At 38.4% G+C, this 17,721-nt stretch overlaps 1 protein-coding gene across 3 annotated transcripts in view; it reads right to left on the bottom strand.

Annotated features, from left to right (window-relative positions):
• Pign (phosphatidylinositol glycan anchor biosynthesis class N) overlaps window positions 1-17,721 on the bottom strand; it is a 129,299-nt gene that overhangs the window by 55,397 nt on the left and 56,181 nt on the right. For all 3 annotated transcript variants that reach the window (XM_075987647.1, XM_075987648.1, XM_075987646.1), the window contains 7 exons: window positions 17,447-17,525; window positions 13,310-13,492; window positions 8,962-9,101; window positions 5,934-6,033; window positions 5,443-5,535; window positions 4,493-4,584; window positions 562-670 (listed from right to left, as the gene is read on the bottom strand). In XM_075987647.1, coding sequence (XP_075843762.1) covers window positions 562-670; window positions 4,493-4,584; window positions 5,443-5,535; window positions 5,934-6,033; window positions 8,962-9,101; window positions 13,310-13,492; window positions 17,447-17,525 — 796 coding nt within the window. The remainder of the gene's footprint in view (window positions 1-561; window positions 671-4,492; window positions 4,585-5,442; window positions 5,536-5,933; window positions 6,034-8,961; window positions 9,102-13,309; window positions 13,493-17,446; window positions 17,526-17,721) is intronic.

The raw sequence follows: 17,721 nt of genomic DNA, 5'->3' as shown, positions 1-17,721 counted from the left end.
AAAAGTGCTTTTTACTCTTATATATAAAATTATATCAGTTTATGAAATATGGTACTATGTAATCTCTATCTTTTACAGTCTCATTAACTATTTGCTACACTGACATAAAAACACAAGCTGGCATTAAATTACTGAAAATCATACACCATGTAAGCAGAATATCTGGGCACCAACAAATGTTAAAACACTGAGGTTAATGTTCTTTCTGCTGTACCACAGCTGGCACCAACCTCAAGCCATCTCCCGGGCCGTCACCTCCAAGCAAATTGGCATATGTGGGGATGGCACAGAATCTCCGTGCAGAGGAAGAACTTATAGCTCATGTTTGGTTAGTAAAGATGGCCTAAAGTCTCCTTAACTGCTGCTCTGGGAATCTTTGGCTATGTCTTACTGACCTTTTGCTATTTAGCTTTATTTCTGTGTGCTAAAACTTAAACAGAAAACTTCCTTCCCAGGTGACAGTGCTAAGTGATAGGAACACAGGCGTGTAACAGAGCATAACAACGGGAAGAGACACTTTATTATACGGCTAGTATGACATACTATTGAACCGGAACTGACCTGTAACAGAAGCACCAGCAGCTCCTCCTTTGCCAAAGTAGTTTTTCTTTTTCTGAGAGTTGTTATAACAGCCAGGGACAGCAGAAGAAGCAGCAAGCCCGCACCCATGCTGTTTCAAAACATAGTTCACATTAAAACTTTTCTAAAGAAGCATGCTACCGACAGTATATGAAAACAAGAGACACTTTGTGCAAATGCAGAACTCTCAAGCATTCTGACTAAATCCACAGGAAGCAGTAGTAAAGCCGGCAGAGGAATGGTGGGAAATAGGACAAGCACACGACAGGGCTCATTGTGACCACTCGAAGTCATCCGTGTCATTCTCTAACTGCAAACACACAGAGAATATAAAGAAAACTGAACAAATGACTGTCTTCATGGGCCATGCAGATTCTAACTCTGAGACTCACTCACACAGCATCCCCTTAGGCCAATAGCTCCTTCCTGTCACTGGTCCTGGTATCTCTCAGCTGGCATGGCTATAAGGTAGGGCAGTGGTCCCAAAGGTGTTGAGGGAATACATCACCATACACGTATCCTATAGATGATGAAGTAGCTAATTTCCTTTTCTAGACCATCAGGAAGATGGTCACTGAAATCACAGGTGACTAAAATCAAGGAATCTTAGCTCCATTTTTTTCTTCATAAAAATTTGATTAATATTAATTAAAGTATGTTCAAGATACAATGTAGAACTCAAATTAAGAGAACTTAAAAAATGAGTTTGTTAGAGAAATAAGCAAGTGTAAATGCATGGTTAGATATAGGTGAAGAACATGGTAGACATTTGTTTGTTTTAATTTTTCAAATGATCTCTGAGAATCATAAGACAGTAACACTTTAAGATGTATTATAATAAAACTCAGAAAAAATGTTTGCTTTTTCTCTTTCTTTCAAAAACTAATTGCATTTTTACTCATTGGCAACTCCTTTGCATTGGTACGCTCGGCTCTCAGGAAGCTGATGGTGACACTATACACCTATCTGCTCTTCTTACTTTATGCTTAAATGGTTCACGTATCTGTTTCTGCAATCAGAAGATGGAGTTGTTGTGAGAGATCAAATGGAGATGGAACTTCCTCTTTGAACTAAGAATAAAATAAGTTGCAAATAATTATAGGAAGCAAACATAAATTTAACATTAATAGTAACTTACATCAAGTTTAGAGAGAAACACGATAATTTTCAAAACCACAAATTTGATTTTTCACATTTTAGAAGATGTATTTGTTTTCTGAGTCAGCCTTTAGTGGAATGTACAAGTGGCAAATATCCAGAGACCATTTATGCATTTTTTTCTTTCAGCATATTATAACTTCCCCCTAACTATGCAAACTGCTTGAGCAAGACAAATGGACCACAGCTGTCAAAAGGAAGGAAAGGGTTTTACAGAGACACCAGAAGACCCCGCTTGTGGGAGTTCTGAACAGCAAGAGCAGGGGCTGACCCTGACTATTTATTGGCTTTGGCACCCTACTCCTCATACTGGGTCACAACGCACGGTCTTAATATATGCAGAGGTGCTTAGTCTTACTGCAACTTGATATGCCATGTTTTGTTGATACTCACGGGAAACCTACCCTTTCCTAAACAGAAACAGAAGAAGAGTGAATTGGGGGTGAGAACAAAGTGGGTGTGAGGAGAGGGCCTGGGAGGAGAGAAGGAAGGAGAAACTGCAGCAGGATGTAAATAAATATGTTTATGGGCTGGAGAGATGGCTCAGTGGTTAAGAGGATTGCCTGCTCTTCCAAAGGTCCTGAGTTCAATTCCCAGCAACGACATGGTGGCTCACAACCAACTGTAATGAGTTCTGGTGACCTCTTCTGGCCTGCAGGCATATACACAAACAGAATATTGTATACATAATAAATAAATAAATAAATATTTTAAAAAATTAATAAAAAATAATTTCTTAAATTAACAAATCATTTTAAAATATTCAATTAATCTTCCAACTGTTAAAAAAAAGATACACCCTCATATAGTAAAGGTTAAAATTCCTTTTAAAAATTCCCAGAGTGAACCAGGCAGTGGTGGCCCATACCTTTAATCCCAGTACTCCAGAGGCAGAGGCAGGAAAATCTCTGAGTTCAAAATTAGCCTGGTCTACAAAGCAAGTTCCAGGATAGCCAGAGATACAGAGATATCTTGTCTCAAAACATTAAAAAAAAATGCCCAGAGGGCTCAGATGTAAGCAACGACGGTGATTTATGTGATTTATAACAAGAAGAATGGAGGGGGATGGAATTCATGCCTAAATCCCAGTACTCAGAAGGCTGAGGCAGGACGCTGAGTTTGAAGCCAGCCTGGACTACATACACAGGCTCCACCCATAAATAAATAAATTAGTTAATTAATTAATTAAAAGAAAGAAACTGCAGCAGTTAGATGAAACAAAGACAACATAGTAAAGCACAGACACACAAGGACATGCACACACATGGCAAAGGCAGCCAATTGTTTCTAACATTTGTCCTCCTCACTTGGTACATCATGTACCATCAACATTGGGAACATATGTAAAACACAGAATTTTTTTCTGCACAGTTTGAATGGATAAATATAGAAAAGTTTCCTAGCAAGTACAGGTCCCAGGGTTGCTTCCTAGTTCAGCAGACATAACAAAATGAGTCAACAATGGCCCTGCCCCTTGCTGAACACTGGAGAAGGAGAGTTGGCCCTGCACTCCCATGGGAGAGCTATCCCCACCCTCACCATGGGCATCTGTTCCAAATGGCATGGCCTAGCAGAGCTGGTTCAGGCCCTTGCCTGAGGAAGCAGTCCTAGTGTATGACCTGCTGGAGAGAGCAATAACCACAGGATCCCTATGACTGAGGGCAGCAGCAGGACAGCCCAGTTTCAATAAGGATCCAGTAATGATGGTGTTCCAGAGGCCTTGAACCAGATCAAACTTACTGCAGCGGACAATTTACAAGGGTGTACTGTGTGACACACTGCAGATCCCGGTGACACCGGCATGATTGATGAGGTCTTGGCAAGACAAGGAGAAAAGTAGCTTTTGTTTCATTTTGTTTTTAATTTTTTTGGGGGTTATGTTGTAGTGGGGAGGGGCAGACATGGAAGGACTGCAAGGTGAACAAGAGTACACAGCCTGATATGAAATTCCCAAAGAATTAATAAAGAATTATGTTAAAAATTAAAATAAAATCAAGACAACACAAAATAAATGTAAAGCTTTTAAAAAAGAGATTCCTCCCCGCCATGAGTAAAAATAATTTAATTCAAATAAGACAAACTTGAATTTGTCAATGGCATTTGCTATGGACACACTCAGAGGTTAACACTTCAGCAACAGAACATGTTCACATGTTACTAAAATTTTTGCAGATTCCATAACATCCAAAGTACAGGAAATCTTGATGCACTTTCACTGCCTGTGAAGGTCTGGTAGCATCTCACAGAGATCATGCCTCGCAGGTAATTGGCTGAGATTATAACAAGTAATTTTACATTAGTATTTTCAAGTTTATCCATGCAACGTTAGACTTATGACCAAGATTAAGGTGAATTAAAGTGTTACGGTATTGGGGCTGGACAGGTGGTTTCAGTAGGCAAGGGCACTTCCTGCTCTTCCAGAAAATGTCAGCTCAGTTCCCAGCACCCTCATAAGGGGGCTCCCACCCACAAGCTCAGATCCAAGGAGTCTCATATCCCCCTGTGGCCTTCATGGAGACCCACATATATATGGCTGGCGCCCACAAACACCTCTCTCTCTCTCACACACACAGACACACACACAGACACACACACACACATACACACACACAGAAAGAGAGAGAAAGAGAGAGAAAGGAGAGAGAGAGAGAGAGAGAGAGAGAGAGAGAGAGAGAGAGAGAGAGAATTGTTTTTAAATGTCACAGTGTCAGGAGAGGACAAATTCTACTGAAATGGAAAACAATGCTGTACATACACTAGAGAGATGTCTGGCTTTCTACCCACAACAGGCATCAGTGGGAACACTGCCAGAAGCAAGGAGAAGAGAGCCCAACTCAGGCAGGTGATCTACAATCAAAAATATACATATATATATTTAGACAAATATGGTGTAGAAATCTGTTTTTAGCATCCAACATAATACACGAATGTGAAACTAAAATCAAAACCAGTCTGGTATTTACTATGGAAAGTAACATGTGTTAGTTACTTTTGTAATGACAAAATGTACAGCAGGAAGCAACTTAAAGAAGGAAGAGTTTTCTCTCCTAGAGAAGGGGGGGTCATGACAGCTCGAGCCTGAGGCGGTTGGTCATGCTGCAGCAAGTAAGGAGCAGAGAGAAATGAATGCTGCTGCTCACTTTGCCTCCCCCCTCATAGTCCCAGCAGTGCAGTGGGACTTTGACCTTGACTAACCCACTGTAGATATTCCCAGAGACAAGTTGGCAGTCAAGACAACCCAAAACAAACATGGTTACCTTACAGAATATTTACTATCTGTTTTGGGTTTGTGTATTGTTAGAAATTTTCATTAATGTGCTTTGGTCAAATTCCCTTCCAAGGTCATGTGTTTTTAAAACCCATTCAGTCCAGTCAATGCTACTCCCCTAGGGAAGCACTGTGTGGACGGGGCAAAGGGTTGAGTGTGGACACCTAGGCCACTCTGCTGCTCCAACAGTGCCCAGACTTCTCCCTCCAAACAAGCCAGCTCTGCCTTTACAGCCTTCCTACATCTCCGGCTCACTCTAACAGGAACAAACATAGAAATCAGAGAGACCAACAGTTGATGTCAGCCCTTCTGTCCAAAGGACCTGGCTGTTTATGAGGCTACATTCTACTCCTTCTTCTGAAAAACAATTCTTTGAGCCAAACACATATCAACACAAAGTAATGACCACTCTGTGCTGTCAACATGAGTACTTATACCTTTGCTCGGGCCCACAGCTGAGTGAGAAACGGCCAACCAGCAAACACAATCAGTCCGGCTGTCAGCATGTAGCGGTAGAAGAAACTGAACACCTGGTGAGATATTGCCAAGAAAATGAAGAGTGAGGTCATGTAAGACCAGTATGAAACGCAAGGCACCTGGAGATGCAGACTAGCCGGGTCCTTACCAGTACTTCAACTCCCAGGATAAAGACAATGAAGAGTGAGGTCATGTAAGACCAGTATGAAACGCAAGGCACCTGGAGATGCAGACTAGCCGGGTCCTTACCAGTACTTCAACTCCCAGGATAAAGACAATGAAGAGTGAGGTCATGTAAGACCAGTATGAAACGCAAGGCACCTGGAGATGCAGACTAGCCGGGTCCTTACCAGTACTTCAACTCCCAGGATAAAGACAATGAAGAGTGAGGTCATGTAAGACCAGTATGAAACGCAAGGCACCTGGAGATGCAGACTAGCCGGGTCCTTACCAGTACTTCAACTCCCAGGATAAAGAGGAGCGAGCAGGCAACAACGTGGCTCAGAGGAAAAGTCAACAGGGAGGCAACCAGGTCCTGAATAACTTGGTATCTGTTTGAGAAGATGATTTACAAAATGATTACTTCTAATCTGCAAAGCATTTTAAAATAAGCAACATAATGTCAAAAAATAAAAAGTGCTCAAAGCTGAAAGTCCCAGAAATTCCCACTCATAAATTATTTAAAATTTAAGATAAACTGTAGCAATTTGTTTCACGGCTTTGCTTACTTTTATTGGTAGAAAACTGTAAATATTTGGGGGGAAATGATGAAAAGCACTTGCTTAGATTCTATAAATATTAATGACAATAAAATATTCTATTTTTACAGTATTAAAGGTTTATTTTATTGTATTGTTTAGGTTCCTTGGATGGTTTGTTCATCATTATTAATCTGCTGTCATATTAAAGCTAAAATTTTTGTATACGATGTTGGGAATATACTCACACTCTAACAGCTGACTTTAAGTAAAAAGTAAGAGAGAAACTTTTTGTTTTATTTTGTTTTTCGAGACAGGGTTTCTCTGTGTAGTCTTGACTTTCCTGGAACTAGCTCTGTAGACCAGGCTGGCCTCGAACTCACAGAGATCCACCTGCCTCTGCCTCCCAAAAGTTAGGATTAAAGGAATGGACTACCACTGTCTGGCTCAATAAGTCATTCTTGTATGATCTTACTTTAAACAAAGGTATATGCATTACAGATAAACCAGAAAAAAAGAAGAAAATGAACCCAAATGTATGCAAACCGAAAGAAAATAATGAAACTCACCTGGATAACCCTGTATCTACCCCTGGGCTCCAGCCACAGTCTGAGTAGTGAAAGTCTTAAGTGCACTTATTTCTTCTCACTACAGAGAACTAAACCTAGGGCTTTCCACATGCAAGACATTCACCCTGACACTAAGCTAAACCCCCAGCCTTTCATTTAAACTTCATTTAGTCATTCAGGCTGGCCTCAGAAATGCCAGTTTTTGTGCCCTAGCCTCCTGCAGAGATGGGATTACAGATATGCACCACTACTCTCATCTTAATTGCACTTTTTAACTGAGCCAAATAACCTTTCCAAACCCAATTTAAGATGTCATTAATTGTACACTAATTGTAATTGAGAATTTATAACCACAAAAAATGTATTACATACTTGACTACATTTTACATTTCATTACTGAGAAGAAAAACTTTAGCATTTGTAGAACATTAAGTAGGTAATTATAAAAGGCCAGTGTCATTGGGTTTATGACCTTTTTCTGATGGAAAACAATGGCTGTTGGAGAGAACATTATCACACTACTAAGTAGCTACCTGAGAAAGAAAAGTCAGTACCACAAGCAGAATATCTCTTTTGTTTTCCCTGTGAATAAGCAAAAAAAAAAAAAAGCACAAAAGATTAAATGAAGTCATTTTGGAAGGTTTTATTCTAGGAAAAATGGGTTAGATATTTCATTTTTATTTACTTATATGTGTGTGGGTGTGCGTTCCACAGTGTGTATGTGGAGGTCAGAGAAGAACCTGGAGGAATCTGTTCCTTCTACCATAGAGCCATCTAGCCAGCTTGAAAACTCACTTTTTATGCGTTATTTTACATGCAGCCTATTAAAAGAACGCAATAAAATATTACTGCACAATCACGTTCCCTTAAATTTTAAATCTACATATATTACAATTAAGCTATTTGATAATTCAGAAGGGGTTCTAGTAGAGCAGAATTTTCTTCCTGCTTAGCAAACCTTTTAGAAAATTGTGAAACCAGAGAAATGATGTCAGAAACAAAACAAAACTGTAAGCTAAGTGCTGGGTGGTGGTGGTACACGCCTTTAATCCCAGCACTCATCAGGCAGAGGCAGGCAGATCTCTGTGAGTTCGAGGCCAGCCTGGTCTACAGAGTGAGTTCCAAGATAGGCTCTAAAGCTACAAAGAAACCCTGTCTCAGAAAAAAAAAACCTAGGCAAACCAACAGCCTTATTCCTTTTAGATGGTGAAGTCAGTATGTTCTTTGCGCAGTGTCTTTTTCCCTTATATTTAAAGATATCTGAAACATTTCCATATTTTATTCCTTGTATTTTAATGTCTCAATATTTTAAAACATATTTTTAGAAGATAGAAGACAAAGCTAGAATCAACAAAAATTAGAATAAAAATTGTATAGTGTCAGGACATACAAGCTAGATAGTTCCTTTGTTTTTTTGGTTTTTGTTTTGTTTTGTTTTTTTCTTTTTAGGAAGCCTTTTCCTAATAAAGCCAGACCTAGAAACCCCGACTGTCCTGCTTCTGTCTTTCCAGTATCGGGACCATGGCATGCACGATCACACCCAGCTTGTTATGCCATCTTAAAGATGCCCTTAAAAGTGTTTGAACCTGATGGGGTGCCTTCCTTTCCAGGTTGAGTGTAATAGCAACAATCCACTTTTAAACCATCAAGGCGCTCATGCCACAGCACAGTAATATCAACTATACTTTTGTTTGAAGACTACTCAAAGACAAGAACAGGCTCACTGCTTATCAAAGCAATACAAGTGAAATCAAAATGTGAGACAAAAGGGATGTTTAATGTGCAAACATTGTAAACAAAATGAGAGTGTTTGGACATCTAAGAGTATGATAGCCATCTTTTATGATTTATGCTATAGAAATCATGCTGGGGGATGTTTAATCACACTGCGAACTTAAATTTGCATTTGTGTTAATTAAATAAAATTAACTTTGATTGGCAGAAAGCAATCATAGAACATCAGAGGGCATCCGAGAGGGAAAGCCAGAAGCACCAGAAAGAGTGGGGAAGAGTTTTAAGTGGTGTACCTTTTTCTGTTTTAGCAGAGTGGAAGGACAGGCTTTTGGGGGGACGCCAAGGAAAATTAAGTCTCTATTTCATTTTTTGTGAGTTGGTGGCCCAAAGAAAAATTCATCTACAAAACCTAATACATTTTAAATACAGAATTAACTGTCAGTGAAGTGGAAAACAAGGAAAAAGATATGGTACTTACTCTCTTAGAACTGCATACCATATTGGCACCGGCAGCAAGCAATACACATAGTAAGTCCAGGGACAGGCTTGGATCAGCAGAAAGCATGCCATTAAAACACCAATAGCTACAAAGCTACATGGCAGAAGACGGTGTGGCTTCTGAAAATGAAACGGAACATTCAAATACATTGAAACCCTCGCTGATTGATAGTTGTTAAGATTTTATAAAGGGAAAAATATTTTCTTCCAATGTTTGTTCCACTAGATGATTAATTACAATTCTTTCAAAATGAAAAATCTATCACTTGAGGGTAATAGCATATCTGAAAAGAAACTGGCTATCCTAGAATGGTTATTGTCAAGTAATTCTCAGCTGCAGACTAGCAATGGTCCTAAAGTTGGTTTGTAAATAACTCATTCAGAACTCTGAACATAGTTGCTCTTAGAAACAATTTTTTTAAATCTTGACTGGCTTCTATGGCAAGCTCACAAGGACCTATTTATCACACAAGAAACTGCTCTGCATTTGGAAATAAACTTCCTTTCTATCAAGCTCCAACCTGCCGTGCTGCCCATTTGCCTAAACCTACACACAGCTGGACCCTTCAGTTATGTCTACTGTCCTCAGCCCCATGGAAGTCCCTACTGCAAACACCACAGACTCACAAGGCCTCTTGGTGCTCTGGGCCAGGTGTAAGTGCAAGGGTCAGGGACACCATCTAAGACCTGGAAACGTTTAGGGGAACATAATAATGCTAAAAACTAGAGTTCTAGGGTCTGAAGCAGTGATTACAAAATGATACAAAGTAATTAAGCTCCTTCAGATGATATTGAGTATGCCTAGAGAGAAGAAAGGAATGGGGGGGTGCTCTTTTGTAAATGTAGTGAGAATTAAGGGGCTCTTTATAGAAACACACAAATTTAGGAAAGAAAGAAGAAAATATTAAATATGTCACATCTCTTTTTGATGTTTTTCTCTACTGGCATTAAACAGTTTGAAGAAAGAATCAAGGATAAGTCAGGATATCAATGTAAAAAAGGCTGAAACAAAGCACTGTAGCTAAGAGCTCAGCTTCAAGTTCATAAACTGGCTATGATATTGTGACGGTGATCTTGGTTGTCAACTTTACACACCTGGGAGGAGGGAACTTCAACTGAGGACCTGCTCGTCAGACTGGCTTGTAAGCATGTCTGCACAGCATTTTCCTGAGTAACAGCTAATGTGGGAGGGATCAGTCCAAAGTACAAAGCTTTCCTTGACAAAGTTTTGTTCTATCCATAATATGGGGACAATAAATGTATACTAATTCATCAATAATAAGAAATCAGATTCCACAGGGCTTAAAAAAGTAACTAGAACATTATTGTCACTTACTAAATGATGGCTATTATTTTTTTTATTCTTTTTTGCATTAGTTTCAGCAATTATAGAATCTCTCAATTGGCATCACAAGATAAAGATGTAAGAGACACCAGTGGAGGTCCCAAAGCAAAATGATGGGGGATATAAGGTCAAATTCAAATGGATATGGACAAATATGATCTCTAAAAATTGAAAGGGGCTAGACTACAATTGATTAAAAGATTATAACTCATACTATTTTGAAATAAATAATATAATAATAAATGAAAGACAAGATACTGATGGAGGAAGGTCATTGGTTAATTAATAAAGAAACTGTTTGGCCTGATAGGTTAGAACATAGGTGGGTGGAATAAACAGAACAGAATGCTGGGAGGAAGAGGAAGTGAGGCGGACGCCATGCCTCTCCTCTCCAGGGCAGACACGATGAAACTCAGACCCAAGATGGACATAGGCTAGAATCTTCCTGGTGAGTCACCACCTCGTGGTGTTACACACATTAATAGAAATGGGCCAAGCAGTGTTTATATTAATACAGTTTGTGCGTTGTTATTTTGGGGCATAAGCTAGCCAGGCGGCCGGGAGCTGGGTGGCAGGAACGAGGCCTGCAGCTCCCTCAACAAGATATAAGAGTGTCTAAAAAACATTTAGACTTTCTAGAGTTGATACAATATGGCAGAATTATCTAAGCCATCAATCTCCCTCCATATTATGAGAATCATAACCAACAAAGTTGCAGTGAGATTAAACTTAACAACATTCATAAAGCGAGCATTCAGGGTAAGGTTTACATGTAAAAGATGGAATGTATATTGCTCTTGCAGAGGACCCAAGTTCAGATACCAGCACCCATTCTAGATGGCTTACAACCACCTATAACTCTAGCTACTGATCTGATGTCTCTTACCTCCACAGGTACCCTCACTCATGTTCAGATATCCTCCTATAGACATACATACAGGTAAATAAAAATAATAAGTCTTTAAAAATAAACTCACAACAAGACTTACTTTTTTCCCCATTACCATTATGATGGATTGCCTTTTATTTAAAACATGGCAATTCTTGCAGTAACATATTTTAAGGTTGCCATTTGTAGTATGATATGCAGTGACCGATATCATGGAGTGTGGCCATGTGTGTTTCTTACCTACTTTAATAGCAAGAGTCCATGGTAAAATCTGACCATCATATTTCTCTGTAGAATACCTAGCCTTGTTCTATACACTCAATTAATAAGCAAAAAGAACTATCAACTACGAATTCTTGACACATTAACAGAAGTATCATATCTTCTTTTCTAATGTTCTGAACAGCGAGAGGAGCAGAAAGAAGAGTCTCTGGCCTAGAACTCAGTCCCCCCACACCCTGTCTGGGAGGCTGTTACCAAGTTAGCTCATTCCCTCAGCTCACTCTCATCTTTTGTGAACAGCAGTTACAGGGCACAGTTAGAGGCAAAGAAGGCAGAATACATTTCAAGAATTCCTAGATGCATCTCTCCATTACCAAAACAATCATTTCTGTGTATTTCTCTAATATGTAGAAAATAATTCCCTTTACAGTCAATTTCAAATACAGTGGAATAATTAAAATTACTTGGAAGAAATTATACAAGATGTGTTACAGAACTGTAAAGAATTGAAATTAAGCGATAATGTTCTTCTCCTTACGTTACAGACAAAATATAAAATGATAAAAGTTACCACTAGAAGTGTGGTATAATATAATAATAACGATTATTATTAAAAATATACTATAAGAATACATTCCTTTCTAGAAGATTTCGACATGGTAATAATCATGAAAGAGAATGAAGTTTAGGAAATGGAGGTTGGATACCCTGCCTGGTAAATGATAGTCAGAAACACACTTTAAGACAGGGAAGTGTTCTAAAGCAGTAAAACCAAGTATGTACTGTTAGAGTCTAGTTAGAGCAGTGCTTCTCAACCTATGGGTCAGAACCCTTTGAGGAGTTAATTATAACGACTCTTTCAAAGGGGTCACTTCAGATAATCAGAAAGCACAATTTGTAAAAGTAGTGAAATTACAGTTATGAAGTAGCAAGGAAAAGAATTTTATGGTTGGGAGTCACCACAACATGATGAGCTGTACTAAAGGATCACAGCACTTGTTTAGAAGTTTGACCTCTTCCTTTCATTGAAAGCATAGCAGGCTAGACTTGCATTCTCAAAACAAGGTAAAGAAAACATTCTGGGAATTTATAGTAAGTTGAAAGAGGAATAAAGTCAGGAATATAATAAATATTATGTTAATTATTTAATATTTATTAATTAATTAATATGTGAACAATGACTTTATTGTTTGCCTAGCTTTCAATATGAAATAATGATAAATACACTGCTTTCGGTTTTTCTGGTTTTTGAGACAGGGTTTCGTGTGTGGCCCACACTGTCTTGGAACTTGCTGTGTAGAAGAGGATGACCTTGAACTTAGAAACCCACCTGCCCCTGTCTCCTGAGCACTGTGATGAAGGATGTGTGCTACCACGCCTGGCTTGGAGTGGTTTTTGATTTTTATGATTTATTTATTAAGGTGCATGGGTATATGCATGCATGAATTTATGTGTCACTTGTAATCAGATGCCCAGGGACACCAGGGTCCATCAGAATCCCTGGAACTGAAGTTACAGGTGATTGTGTGTCACACAATATGGGATCTAGGAACCAAAGTCAGGTCCTCAGCAAGAGCAGTAAGCACTTTTCACCTCTGAGCATTTCTCTGAGCCCTGAAGCAGCTCCTAATGACCTATCTAGAAGGATGCGGAACACTTACAATGAGCAGTGTGACCAATGCACGATAAAACAGATGCAGCAGAAAACATAGCCAAAACAAAGAAAGCAAAGGACAGACACATCAGTTCACTTACTCTTACATTTACATATTCTATGAACTCACTATACATGATTTGATTCAGTTTCTTAATCCTTATTCCTGGTGACTTTGATACTGTCATCTGAATCTTTGTTACATCGTCCAGACTTACCTTAACTTCCGTCCTAGCACTCCTTGTGAGATTAGAATGAGACTTGAGGATTAACAAAGAAGCGTAAGACGTCCATCCCACAAAACCAACAGCAACACTGATGCCCAGAAAGAATCTGTCATAAGTGTGATAATAGGACAATCCCTTCAACGCGAGATTAATCAGCTCCTCACAGAGGGAGACCTAGGGGACAAAACGTAAGAAGAACTTGCAGTGAAACAATTCAAGTCAAGTTTCCCAAACCCAGGAAAGCTGGCGTTCCACAGAATCAAACCACTAAGCATGAGTAACTACAGATGGGAGGAATAGGAATGGATTTCAGCTGTGAGGCTCTTGTTGCAAAACATGAAAAAAAAAGTCTCAAAATAAAACAGATTTTTCAATTTGGTAAAATAGGGCATTTTAATGGAAACTGTCTGTAATCTATACTGTCTTTGAAAGTATTCATTGTGCAGAAATGGTTCTCAGATGACACACACAGGACACGAAGGTTCTTTAGCATTAGACCAAGTAAAGGAAATGCCTATACATATACATGTGTAATCATCTGTGCATATGCATTATATTTTACTTTCATATCATATTATGCAAATCTACTGTAAAATATCACCAAAATTACAAAATGTTAGAAAAGAACAATAGTTTAGTGAACTGGGTGTGTAGTTTAGTGGCAGAGTGGTTGCCTAGCATATAAGAAGCCCTGGGTTCAAATACTACCAAAGGAAGTCTAAAATTTTAAATTATAATTAAAAAATTATAAAATAGCAGGAAGTAGCCTGGAAAACTACTCCCACATTCCCCCAAAATAGAATATGGATATTTGTCTTTGTTTGGAATGTTGGTTATAAGTTGTATGGATAATAGTCAGGAAGAAAGCTAAACAAAGAAGATTAGATTTAGCGCCTCTGTTTTGAAAAAGGGGGGTGGCACATGCCTTTAACCCCAGCTCTTGGGGTGTCAGAGACAGGAGGATCTCTGTGAGTTTCAGGCCACTCTGGTCTATAAAAGCTAGTTCCAGGGCAGGCTCCAGAGTTACAAAGAAACCCTGTCTCAAAAAACAAAACAAAACCAAAAAGAGATATGTGTGTGTATGTGTATACCTTTTGTCAGAATATTAATGGTCATATAGGGTACCAACAAATCTGACAAAAAGGCTTAATCTAGTTTCCCCTACATGATTTTGGGTTTGTGTCTCTGTCAGGTAAGCAGGAATTTTTGTATTCTGGATGTACTTAACAAGTGTGTTCCTTTAACCTCTCCATGATCTGTTGCATATGGCATTTAAAATGTTTTAAGTTTTCTACACTGAACCATGAACATTCCTAACAGCGACCTCTGAAGTCTCCAAAAGTTTATTGGGCCCCACTACAATGAATGCACCTGGATTGTGGTAACACATCTAAGTTGACTAATAGAACCCAAAGATAAGCTTTGGACTACCAACTGCTCAGGACAATTTCAAGGTTAGCTGTGATGGTTCAGGCTCATGACTATACCAGCCCTACACTTTCCCATTACACAGAGACTGTCAACAAATGACACAGCGAGCTCTCCCAGGACTTGACCAGTATTTCAATTTTATCAGGGTTTTCTAGATATGCTGTCACCCTCCAGACAGAAGGATGCAACCTAGAGAACACAACAGCCACATTCCCAAGTGGTGGGGTAGATGGTTTTCAGTCATTCAGTTATGGATATTATCACTTGGGGTTGGTTACAGTTGTTATTAGTAATGGTCAGGAAAAAAAACGCTGAACAAAGGACACTAGATTCAGGGATCTCATTCGGAAAAGAAAAAAGAGGAATATAGAAATGATAGGGTAGATTAATGAATCTACTTTTAAACAAAAAATCAACTACTACTCTTAAATATTTTATATTGGTACAGATTTTTATATAATGATATAAATTTGAGGTTATTTTTGTTATACTGTATATATGTTTCTACTCTAGGCTATTTTTGTTAGAACATACTGAATATACAATTCTTCTCTGGCTTAAGATATTGTATCTATGCAGCTCATTTAACAATGTAATATAAATTTCTAGTCCTTGAAAGTTATTATTACAAACTATTTAGGATAAAAACATGCAGGTTAGTAGTTAGTCACCTATTACAGTCAAACTTATAGGCATGTCATGTTTTCAAGGTCAAACAGAGATATATTTTAGATAGATAGTCTTCAAATACTTGAGAGGTCTTCAGAATATGAAAACACTTAAGATGTTTTCATAACAGATTTTTATGGCAGTGAAACATGTCTCTTCCTGGCAGCACCAATCTACTTCAAAGAAGATAATGGGAATCAAAGAAATTCCATATGGAGTTTAATTTCTTTGTGGCAAAGTAAGCTACCAGGCAAGAAAGTGTCCTTGCCTGGACTGCTGATAGAATGCTGTCCAAACTGGACAAGCAGGACACAAAAGAAAGTGACTGCAGAACTCTGCCAAGACAAGATGAGACAGTCCTTCAGAATTCCTGCTTCACAGAAACGTCTTTCAAATGTTCTAGGCTTGTAGGCCAAAGATGGATTCCCAACATTACAGAGGAACTGTGGATGACTGTTTCTGTCATTTCTTAGCTTTGGAAGTTGTTTGCTCTCCTCAGGAAATATTTTTCCTTCTCAGGTCTCTAATGGAGTTGAATACTAGATAGTTATAGCTATAGTTTTCTTTGTTACCAATTTTGAAAAGAAACTCACAAAAGAGGTGTTAAGTTTATAAAGTTGAAAGATATAGAAAAAAGGTTTTGGGTTGGTAATACAAGTTAGGATACAATGTGAATTAGGTAAAAAAAAAAATTTGGAATCACCAAAATAGGATAGATAATGGAGTACTTTCTCTGAAATTGTCAAATGCAAATGTACTAGACATTGTTAATGTAATTCTTACTTGTATATATTTGAATATAGTTATCATACTTATTATATATAGTTTTACTATGTTACTTAAAACCTTTTTATTTAGACAAAAAGGGGAAATATATGATGTTTGTTTGCATACTGAAAATAAAGCTTGCTCTGAGTTGCTGTAGGATAATGCTCTTGTACTCTGTAAAGAGTTGTCACTTCTATTGGTTTAATAAAACAGTAATTAGCCAGTAACCAGGCAAGAAGTATAGGCAGGTTGACCAGACTAGGAGAATTCTGGGAAGAGGAAAGGTTCAGTCTGCAGTCATCACCCAGACACAGAAGAAGCAAGACAAGAATGCCTCAGAGATAAAAGATACTAAGCCACGTGGCTAACACAGACAAGAATTATGGGTTAATGTAAGTTATAAAAGTTAATAAGAAGCCTGAGCTAATATGCCAACCAGTTTATAATTAAGGTAGACCTCTGTGTATTTCTTTGGGACTGAATGGCTGCAGGACCAGAGGAAAGACTCAGTCTGCAGTCACCAGCCAGATGGAAAGTAAGCAAGATGAGAATGCCTTACTGAGTAAGGTACCAAGCCACAAGGCTAAACACAGATAAAAATTATGGGTCAATTTAAGGTGTAAGAGTTAGCTAATAATAAGCCTGAGCTAACAGGCAAACCAGTTTATAATTAATATAAACCTCTGTGTGTTTTGCTGGGACTGAATGGCTATGGGACTGGGCAGGACAGAAACTTCCATCTACATTGAGTCAGAGGGCAGAGTTAACCACTAGTTTACCAAAATTAACCATAGAGGTCTTAGATTGGGGACAAATAGGAGAAAGGAAGTTCTTGATGGAGGAATGGAAGGAAAAGAAAATCACTGATGGCTTCTCCACTTCTCTGATCATTCAGGTTCTCACTCTGATATATGACACCCGATTCTTTATTGATAGAGAATAATTAGATAAATGCTTCAGTGTGATACTGTAAGTGGCGAATGTGGTGCTCTGCACCCTCATAAGGGGATGCTCTGCACCCTCATAAGGGGATGATGGTTACTTGAAATTTGTTTTTTCATTGGAAAAAAACAAACAACAAGCAAACAAAAACAGCAATACAGTTCCTTTCTAAAGCCAAACTAGAAAACTGCAGTCACAGACTGCCTGAAATAAGAAGCATGTCTAAGGCTAAAGGCTCCTCAGGAAATCTCCAGTCTGCCTGATGTGCTCCCTACATATAGTTTACCCTGCCCTGACCACAAGTGCTCATATACTTACTACTTCATCAAATTTTTCTTGTTTTATATAAGACCTTGCTTTTCTTAAAGTATCCAGCTGCTGAGAATCAGAGAGCAACCTATAGAAGGAAAAATAGTTTTAGTGTTTTCTCATTTGGTTTCTATCATTTCATGATTTTTATTCTTATTTGAAAATAAGATAGCAAAAATTGAGAAAACAAAATAAAACCAAATAAATATGGACAAGAAAGAAAACATTAGGTTGAAGCGTACAGTTGCTATCTGAACGCCTCCAAGAAAAAGATTACATCATCC

The sequence above is a fragment of the Microtus pennsylvanicus genome, chromosome 10 (genome assembly GCF_037038515.1).
Source record: "Microtus pennsylvanicus isolate mMicPen1 chromosome 10, mMicPen1.hap1, whole genome shotgun sequence".
NCBI classification, from domain to species: Eukaryota; Metazoa; Chordata; class Mammalia; order Rodentia; family Cricetidae; genus Microtus; species Microtus pennsylvanicus.
The sequence above is the reverse complement of the archived record's forward strand: the minus strand, read 5'-3'. Positions and strand labels throughout refer to the sequence as shown.